Source organism: Orycteropus afer, unplaced genomic scaffold (assembly GCF_000298275.1).
Source record: "Orycteropus afer afer isolate SDZICR_OR568_19922 unplaced genomic scaffold, OryAfe1.0 scaffold00012, whole genome shotgun sequence".
In the NCBI taxonomy this organism is placed as follows: domain Eukaryota; kingdom Metazoa; phylum Chordata; class Mammalia; order Tubulidentata; family Orycteropodidae; genus Orycteropus; species Orycteropus afer.
Window position 1 is genome coordinate 14,851,540 of NW_006921599.1, and position 10,442 is coordinate 14,861,981.

The 10,442-nt window shown below is 39.7% G+C and overlaps 1 protein-coding gene across 1 annotated transcript in view; it reads right to left on the reverse strand.

Moving 5' to 3' along the window:
- The window catches only part of KIF13A (kinesin family member 13A), a 287,512-nt gene that overhangs the window by 18,881 nt on the left and 258,189 nt on the right, over positions 1-10,442 (reverse strand). Inside the window, 5 exon segments of the mRNA XM_042782437.1 lie at positions 244-321; positions 4,839-4,991; positions 5,128-5,220; positions 6,381-6,557; positions 6,820-6,944. Coding sequence (XP_042638371.1) covers positions 244-321; positions 4,839-4,991; positions 5,128-5,220; positions 6,381-6,557; positions 6,820-6,944 — 626 coding nt within the window.

The window sequence follows — 10,442 nt, forward strand, 5'->3', positions numbered from 1 at the left end:
GACACAGCTACATGCAGGGTCCAAGTGTGCCACAAGCTAGAGACCATTCCCCAAGGCTTCTGCTTATATACAGGAAGCAGACCACATTCCCTAAGGCAGCTACTCAGCTACTCACAGTAGATTCCACCATGGAGTTGATTACCAGTCTCATCATGGGGAATACTACATAAAGCTGCCCAGCCACTCAACCAGGTCCAGCCAAGTTGACACACAAACTGAACTACCACAGATGGTGTAACTTACGTTATGAACATTTGGTGTACTGAGACTTCTACGTATATGCCGAGCTTTGGTGGAAAGTGCTTCTTTTACAGTGACAGCCTGTAAATGCATAAAATTTGAAAATAACATTATTTTTCCCTCTGATTCTAAAAGTAATATATATTTTATGTAGAAAATTTAGCAAATACAGAAATAAAAATCACTTCAATAGTAGTGACTGTTGTATCACATGGTGAGTGTAGTTAATGGCAATGAATTATTGTTATTGTTAGGTACTATTGAGTCAGCATCAATTTATAGCCACTCTGCAGAAAGAAGGCTAGGCAATCTAATTCCATAAAGATTTACAGCCTCATACTGAGGAAGAGGAAGATATAGAGAGGTACATGGGAGGTACAGGCAACAAAGATGAACCCTTTCACACGTACAGTAATGCACTATCACTGATGGCAAACATTGATCTATGGGTGGATAGATGGGTGGACAGCCTGAATGATTAGGTATGTCTATGCAGGGGGGAGTGTGCCCATGACCATGTATAGGGGTGGCAGACAATGTTTCTACAAGTGTATTTGTATGCTATATAAGAGTTTCTAGGCATATAGTACAGTTGACAAGGGACAAAGTTGTGGTTACTTCCTGACCACAGCCAGCTATTCAAAGGGAGCAAATAGTTGGAACTGCGGGCCATAGTCACAGGGGACATCAAGCTCAATTGGTATAATATACTACACAATAACACTGTCCCACATCCTACTTTGGTGAGTAGTGAATGGGATCTTAAAAGCTTACAAGCGGCCACCTAGATGCAACGATGCATCTCTCCTCATCCAGAACAAAAAAGAATGAAGAAAACCAAAGATGCATGGAAATAATTAGTCCAAGGGACTGGTACACCATGCAATCCTCAGCCTATATCACTATGAGACCAGAAGAACTAGATGGTGCCCAGCTACCACTGTCAGCCACTCGGGGGATCTAAGTAGGAGATCCTGGATAGAGTGGGAGAATAATGTGGAATAAACTAAAAAATTATTATTATTATTATTTTTTAAAAAGGACCAGTTTGCTGGTCTGATAGAACCTGGTGGAACCCCTGAGACTACGGTCCCTAGTTGCTCTTCAAGCCTGGAATTGAACCCACTCCTGTGGCTTCCAGCCAAACAAAAGACAGGCATATAAGCTGAACATTTACATTAGGTAGATACACTCCTTGGAGAGATCAATCATGGGAGAATAGAAGGGCTGTGTATGCACAGGGAGACAGCTTAGGGGGCAGGAGTGCATGGGAGGGAAGGACACAGGGAAGAGGTGGCTATGGGGAGGAAGTGGGAAGAGAGCTGTTGCATTGTGGAAGATTATAGTCAATGTCATGAGACAAAGCATATGTGAACTGCTGCATGGAAGATGAATTTGCTCTGTAAACTTTCATCCAAATAACATTAAAATTAAAAAAAAAGAAAAAGATTTACAGCCTCAGAAACCCAATGAGGGTCGCTATGAGTCAGAATTGACTCAATGGCAATGGGTCTGGTTTTTGATTTTTCACGTATAACAAAACAAATTGTTTATACAAACATCACTGAAATGTTTTGTTACATATATGTCACCAAAATAAAGACTTAAGAAAAATCACATCAATTATACACACACATATCTCTATATAATATTTACAAAATGAAATCCTACTGTAACCAGTTGTTGGGCTTTTTTTTTTTTAATGAAGAAATATTTATTGAGTACTTGATATGTGTCAGGCACTGTGGTGGGAGAGGAGGTGTTGAGAAGACGCTGCCTTCTCTGTGGCTCAACTTTCAGCCAAATGATAGGTGTATAAGGTGAAGAATAATACCAGGAAGGTATGCATTCAGAGCAATCAAAAATATGAGACCAAAAGGGCAGTATTTGCCTAGGGATAAAGCTAGGAAGGCAGGAAGGGATAGGAAAGAAGGACAAACAGAATAGGAAACAGGGAGGAAGTGAGAAGAGTGATGTTACATTGTGGGATTACAATGAATGGCAAAATATGAAATGTGTATGAATTGCTGAGGAAAACCAAACTGTAAACTTTTACCCAAATCACAACAGAAAAAGAAGACGACAACATTGTCTTTGTTTTTAAGAGAGCTTACAATGTAATATTTCAATATACTTTGGTTAAGGGCTACCAGAGAGATAAACATGAGAAGACTAATAAAGGAATATCTGATTTGGTCATTTTAGTCAAGGTGTGATTAAGTGTTAAAGATCACTTTCTGGTAAGAAGTGATGATTGTGCTCAATTTTTTTTTTTTTTAATTTGACTACATGCCTAATGCCTGCAATACTCTTTAAAAAAATTGTGATAAATATATATGTAACAAAATATTTTTTCATTTCAATGATCTTCATGTGTATAATTCAGTGACATTAATTATGTTTATCATGTTGTTCAACCACCATCCTTACCTTATTTTTTCTCAATTTTATTTTTCACATGTACTGTTATATTCCTTTTTATTATTATTATTTTTACAAACTAACTTTATTTTTTTTCCCCATTTTTATTTATTTTACTTTTTTGCAGTGTTCCCTCCCTTCCCCTCCCATCCTTGGTACCAACAAAGAAAATTTCCTTCTATCTATAAACCTTTCCTTGACTTTTTACAATAGTGAACTAGTACAATATTTTTCCTTCCATCCTTATCTTTTCCCAAATTTCCCCATCATCCTTAACAGAAAGTCAGGGTTCCCAAAGCAATGAGCCCCCTTTTGCCCCTCCCTCTCACCTCTAGTAACTTCTAATGAACTATAGTCTCTATACACTTGGTATCCACTTGCTATTTTGCTTAACAATATACCAAAATAATTTTTTTTTTTTTTTAAATATAGTCGGTCCTCCATATCCATGGGTTCCATGTCCACCGATTCAACCAAGCATGGATCAAAAATATTTGAGAACATGGTCAAAGCAATCCTTCCTACATTGTATTAAGAATTGTAAGTAATCTATGGGAAGATATACATAGATTATATGCAAATACTACACCACTTTATATAAGGGATTTGAACGTCTGCACATTTTGGTATCACAAAGGGTCCTGGAACCAATCCCCCATGGATAATGAGGGATGACTGTAAAGTTAGGAAAATTGTTGAAATAAAGACATTTATGCTGTGAGCTTTTTATGTAAGTGGGCAGAGAAAATGAAGAAGAAATACCTCTAACTATTTAAGAAATACCTAACTATTAAGAAATACCTTAATACCTTGTTAAGGGTAATTGCTTTTGTAATCTCCATTTTCAAATGAGGAAATTGGGGGCTGAGAGAAGTTATACCTCTAACTATAGCTCTCTCCCTTGCAAAGCTACAACAAACTTTTATGATGGTTGTTGTTTACTCATGCAACAACTTTAGGTGGGACTTTTACTAACTGAAGAGTTTTTTGATAGACTCCAATCTTAAGTCCTCTTTGTTGATCAACACACACTTTCATAACTTCCACTACTATTGCCTCTATGGAATGGCATCTCCTGTCTTATAATTAATCCTACTGCCTAGCAGATGATTTCCTTGTGAATGCCCTGCTGTCATATCTCAAAAGTTAACCTGGGTTCAAAAATTAGTCCATGTGGTCATGGATGATTACTACCTTCTTAAGTCACTAACTTGTGACCTTGGGCAAGTGAACAAACTTCTCTCAGCCCCGATTTCCTCATTTGAAAATGGAGATTACAATAGCAATTACCCTCAACAAACTCAAACCACACCCACTGCCATCAAGTCAATTCTGACTCATAGTGACCCCACTGGGTTTCCAAGGCTGTAAATCTTTACAGAAGTAGATTGCCCAGTCTTCCTTCTGCAGAGCAGCTGGTAGATTTGAACCACTAACCTTCTGGTCAAATGCCTTACCCACTATGCCATCAGAGATCCTTAATAGTAATTACCATATAGGCTTATTTTGAAAATTAAATGAAATAAATAGATCTAAACTACCTAAGCTTGGTGATTAGCAAGTAGGAAGTATTCAATAAAGTTTTTCTATTATTATTATTTTTGCCACTAATTTATCAGAGACTCTGCTCTAAAAAGATAGCTACTCAAGGCTTGCTGGTCTGATAGAGACTATGGACCACTTTGGGCCTGGTATTGAACCTACTCCCATGGCTTAACTCTTAGCCAAACAACAGGTACAGGCAGGCCTATGAGGTGACAAGTATACCAGGTAGGTATGCTCCTTAGAACAATCAAGGGATCAGAAGGGCAGCATTTGTGCAGGGAAAAAGCTCAGAGGGCAGCAATGCACAGCAAAGGATGACACAGGAAAAGGTAACCATAGGAAAGAAGTAGGAAGAGAGCTGTTCATAGAGGGGGGACTGGCAACTGATGTCATGAGACAAAATGTGTATGAACTGTTGAATGGAAAACAAATTAGCTCTCTAAACTTTCACCCAAATCACAATAAAAAATAAAATAAAAAAAAAAAAACGAAAGAAAGATAGCTAGTTGAGTATTTCCTCTCTGGCAGACTTAGAGAGAAGGAGCTTGGTAACTAAATTATCTTTGTGCGTATATGGTTGAAGAATGGTGATCTATCGTTCATCTTCCTGGGCAGCTGTCCCAATCACTTGCCTGCCGGAGCCGCTCAAGGCTCAGAATGTTCTCCACCTGCAGCACACCACGTGTGTACTTCTCAATGTAGGTCTCCCCATCCGACGTGCCTTCATTTTCACTCCTTGCTGCCATGAGAGCCAGTGTTTCTCGATCCTCAATCTCCTCTGTTGCCTAAAGGGACAGGAATGCAATTACAATACTTTCATGTGAGCAATATTTTGGTGAGAAAATGACTTTAAAGTTTTGAAAATTAATACATTCTCCATTATTTACATATTGACAACTTTAAAAGCAGTTTATATTTTACCTTTGGTATATTGGATACTATTTCATAGGTGACACCACAGGAATAAAATATATTTTTCAATGATATTCTCCTCTTCAGACTCTGGGTGAAACTCTGATAGAAAAGGAAAGCTGAATTAAAAGCTATGCGAAAAATTTGGTATTTTACACGTTTTAAAAGAATTAGCAATTACTATGTACTTGACCATAAGGAGCTCTGGTGGCTTAGTACCTAAGGCATTTGACTGCTAAACAGAAGGTTGTCAGTTCAAACCCACCAGCCACTCTGTGGAAGGAAGATGAGGCAATCCACTTCTGTAAAGATTTACAGCCTTGGAAACCCAATAGCGGTCACCATGAGTCAGAATCGACTTGATGGCAGTGGATTTTTTTTTTTTTTTTTTAATGTATTTGATAAGGAGCTCTGGTGGGCTGCTAACCAAAAGCTTGGCAATTTGAACCCACCAGTCACTCTGTGGGAGAAAGATAGAAATTAGAGAAAGATGAAGTGGTCTGCTTCTGTAAAGATTAACAGCTGTGGAAACCTTACAGGGCAGTTCCACTCTGTCCTACAGGGTCTCTATGAGTCGGAATTAACTTGATGACAGTGGATTTTTGGTTTAGGTATTTGACACACACACAAACTATTCAGCAAACCCCCCAAAAAAACTGAACCTAAAAAATGTATTCTCCAATGTTGAGGGACAATAATGCCCAGCTGTTATTTGAGAATTGGATTACAGAATTTGCAGCCTATTCAGCGGTTTGGTGGTACTTTCTTTCCCATCTGCTGCCTTCCTTTAAGATCTCTAGGCTTTAATCAGTCTATCAAGGGGCAGTCAGAAGAAAACTGGAGAGGATCAGTTTTGCTAAGAGTACCTTTCAGACGAGATTTGGAAAAGCAGCAGGAGAGGGCTTTATTTGGAGCCTGCATTTTATCCTGGCTTTGCCACTAGCTTGCCTGGATCTGATACTTAATCTCTCAGCATCAGTTTTTCCTGTTTTCGAGCACTGAAACATCATAGCACTCCTACCTCCTAGCATGTTGGGTCTACAGTCAGTCCATGAAGAAAAGTCCTTTTGTGGATGACATACTCTTCTACTATCCACATGACTCACTATCTTGGGTAACTAAGGATCAGACTATAACTTGACCAGTGTGGTAACATTTTGTACATCCTTTGCATAGACCCTGACAGAACACTACTTTGTGATGGAGAGGAGAAAAAACTTCAAGCTCATACACACAATGGCAGAATCAGGTCCTGTAACTACCTGTTTGTTGTAGATATTGGCCGCAATCCGTTTTCGCAAGACTAATTCCATAGCAGCCGGGTGGCTGAGTTGGACTGTGGTCTTCACAATTAGGTAAATCCTTTCATTCTGGGGTGTGACCCTATTCAGGTGAACGGAATCATGCACTGAGGAGTCCCAAGAGGCTGTGGCTGAAACCTAGGAGTTGGGGAAGGAAGGATGGGAAGATGAAAACATGATGACACAACTCAGGGGCAGCCACTGTATCACACCACAAAACAGAGAGAAAAAATCAATTCAACTCAATTTAATCAAATAGATGTCTTTTCTCACCTTTTCTGAATGACAACACACAATTTTTGAACATTCCTCTTTCACTATTGCAGTTTAATGGGAAGACAGGCCCACTGCCTTGTGCATGAACCTGAGGGCACATAAGACAACCCAAGGGCTCCATTACCTCATCGTCACTATGCTTTATGATGGGCAGGTAGAAAAACTGGCTCCCGTGTTCCTTGGGCAAGATGGAGTTCACACCTGATGCATGTGGACCGACAAGCTGCTCATTGGCACTGAGGTCATCCGCTAACCATGTCCAGGGCACAGAAAAAAACGGGGGGAGAAGTCAAGCAAACATCAAAAATTTTTTTTTTTTTTTTTTAATTAGGATTTGGGTGAAGATTTACAGAGTAAATTCACTTTTCATACAGCAGTTCACATATACTTTGTCTCATGTCATTGACCAAAATTTACAATGCAGCAGCTCCCCTCCCACTTCCTCCCCATAGTTACCTCCTCCCAGTGTCCATCCCTTCATACTCTTCGAGAGGCCCATTGTCTGCCAACCCTGTATATGATCTTGGATACACTCTCCATTTAGACATACATAATTGTTTAGCTTGTTTACCCATCTATCCGTCCCTATACCCATGTTTGCTTTCATTGACAACTCAGTATTGTATTTACAAAGGGGTTCATATTTGTTGTTTGTACTGCCCATGTAACTCTCTCTGTCTTTCTCATCCTCAATGCTGCCATATTGGTCACTCACATTTGGTACATTGCCCTTCTCTTCACCCAAATCAATATTTATCTCTATCTATCTAACAGCATTACCTCCCCTTCCCTCCCACCCCTGGTAACCAACAAAGAAAATGTCCTCCAATATATAAACATTTCCTTAACTTTTACAATAACGGACTAATACAATATTTGTCCTTTTGTGACTGACTTATTTCGCTCAGCATAATGTCCTCCAAGTTCATCCACGTTATGTGGTGTTTTGCAGATTCTACACTATTCTTTAGCGTTGCATAGTATTCCATTGTGTGAATGTACCAAAGTTTGGTTATCCATTCCTCAGTTGTTGGACATCTAGGTTGTTTCCAAGTTTTGGCTATTGTAAATAGTGCTGCGATGAACATCGGCGTGCATATATCTGTTCTTGTTATGGCTCTCACTTCTTTAGGGTATATACCTAGTAATGGGATGGCTGGGTCAAATGGTATTTGTATTTCCAACTTTTGAAGGAATCGCCATACTGCTTTCCACAATGGTTGTACCATTTTACAGTCCCACCAGCAGTGTATGAGAGTCCCAATCTCTCCACAACCTCGCCAGCATTTGTTATTTTCTGTCTTGTTGAACTTTGCTACTAGTGCTGGAGCAAGATGGTATCTCATTGTTGTTTTGATTTGCATCTCTCTAATAGCTAATGATCGTGAGCATTTCTTCATATGTTTGTTGGCCGCTTGAATATCCTCCTTGGTGAAGTGTCTATTCATGTCTTCTGCCCATTTTTTAATTGGATTGTTTGTCTTTTTGTTATTGAGGTGTTGGATTGTTCTATAAATTCTAGAGATAAGTCCCTTGTCAGATAAAACATCAAAAATTTTTAAAATATGCTTTTTACAGATGAAGTTTTTATAGAACATATTTTCCTTTCTTTGTTTCATTCTTTCTCCTACAGTTGAAATAGAGACTCTAAGAATCACAATGGCTGTTATCCTTTACAGGTACTACTGAAAAATCAATCAACCAACCAGTCAAATCCTTTACTGTCAAGTTGATTCTGAGCCACACACAGACCCATGTGTGTCTGAGTAGAATGTGCTTCATAGCATTTTCAATGGCTGTACTCTGACAGAAGGAGCTCTGGTAGCATGGTGGCTAAAGCATTCGGTTGCTAACCAAATCCGCTCCATGGGAGAAAGATGAGGCAGTCTGCTACTACAAAGTTTACAGCGCTGGAAACCCTATAGGCATCTGTCCTATAGGGTTGCTATGAGCCGGTATCAACTAGATGCAGTTGATTTTTGGGTAATCATGCAAAAGATCTCCAGGCCTTTCTTCTGCAGTGCCACTGTGTGGGTTCAAATGCCAATCCTTCATTTAGCACCAAAGTGCAAACTGTTTGCACTACCCCAGGACATAAAGATCCTACTATGAGGGCCAAAAAAGTACTTTTGTGAGCCTACTATAGAACAGACTGAATATATTCTATAAGTTATTCTAGGAGAAATCTTATCTTGAGATAAACTCACCTTAGAATTTTGTAAATTTCTGGTATCAATTTTTCCTTTAATGTTATGTTTGCTGTATTACTGATACAATTTATACTAAATTAGAGATTTTAGCAGTTAAATTACTAATTTAGTATCAAAGTTCTAAGCACTTGGAGAATATGAAGATCATCTTACTCCAATTCCCCATCCAATGTGGGATTCACCCTTCACTAATCTCTGAAAGTGGTCACTCAACCTTTACTTGCATACCTCCAGTGGGGAGCTCACCAATTTATGAGGTGATCTCACAGAGGCAAATCTACTTGTAAGCCTTAAAAAAATTCTCCATGAGAGGAACCAAAACCACCCTCACTGTGTCTCCCATCCATCTACTACTTGTCCTCCATTCAGAACAGTGGTTTTCAGGGTGTGTTTTGAGGATCCTTAGCAGTCCTGACAGGAGCTCTGGTAGCACAGTGCCTAAAGCACTTGACTGCTAACCAGAAGGCTGGCGGTTCAAACCCACCAGCCACTCCTCGGAAGGAAGGTTGGGCAATCTACTTCCATAGTGATACTGCCTCGGAAACCCAAGGAGGGGTCACTATGAGTTGGGTCTGACTCAACGGCACATAACAACAACAACAACAACAGCAGTCCTGAAGAAGGGCTTGCCAGGACCCTGCCCACTTTAAAACCGAGCAACTCTCTTTTATGTTCTATGTATGGGGTTCCATTTAAAAGTTCATTTTGATAAAAGGGTTTTTCTGCTAAAATACATGGAAGACCATAGTTCTAGGTTTGCATAAGTTCTACCCAATTGCTATACTAAAGAACAACTCTTAATGTAGGGTTACGGTGTTACAGCATGCCACTGGCATCAACATTTTCAGGAGAGTTGGTGTACTAGTTATAAATGCAGATTCCTATGCCCTTGATAAGCCTAAAGATTCAGGATCTGTAGTGGTGATTACTTTGCAGATAGTTTCTGTTGTTGCTACCCTTAACTGCTGTTGAGTCGGCTCCGACTCAGAGCAACTCTGTACAACAGAATGAAACAGTGCTTGGTCCTGCACCAGCCTCACAATCCTTGCTATGCTAGAGCCACTGTTGCAGCCACTGTCTCAATCTACCTTGTTGAGGGTCTTCCTCTTTTTCACTGACCCTCCACTTTACCAAGCATGATATCCTTCTCCAGGGACTGGTCCCTTCTGACAACATGACCAAAGTAGGCAAGACGAAGTCTGGCCATTCTTGTTTCTAAGGAACCTTCCGGTTACAATCCTTCCAGGACAGATTTGTTCGTTCTTCTGGCAGCCCATGGTACTTTCAGTATTCTTCACCAGCACCACAATTCAAAGGCATCAATTCTTATTTGGGTCTTCCTTATTCATTGCCTAGCTTTCACATGTGTATGAGGTGACTGAAAATGCCATGGCTTGGGTTAGGCGTACATTAGTCTTCAAGGTGACAGCTCTGCTTTAGCACTTTTAAAAGGGCTTTTGCAGTAGATTTGCCCAGTGCAATACGATGTCTGATTTCTTAACTGCTGCTTCCAAGGGTGTTGACTATACATCCAAGT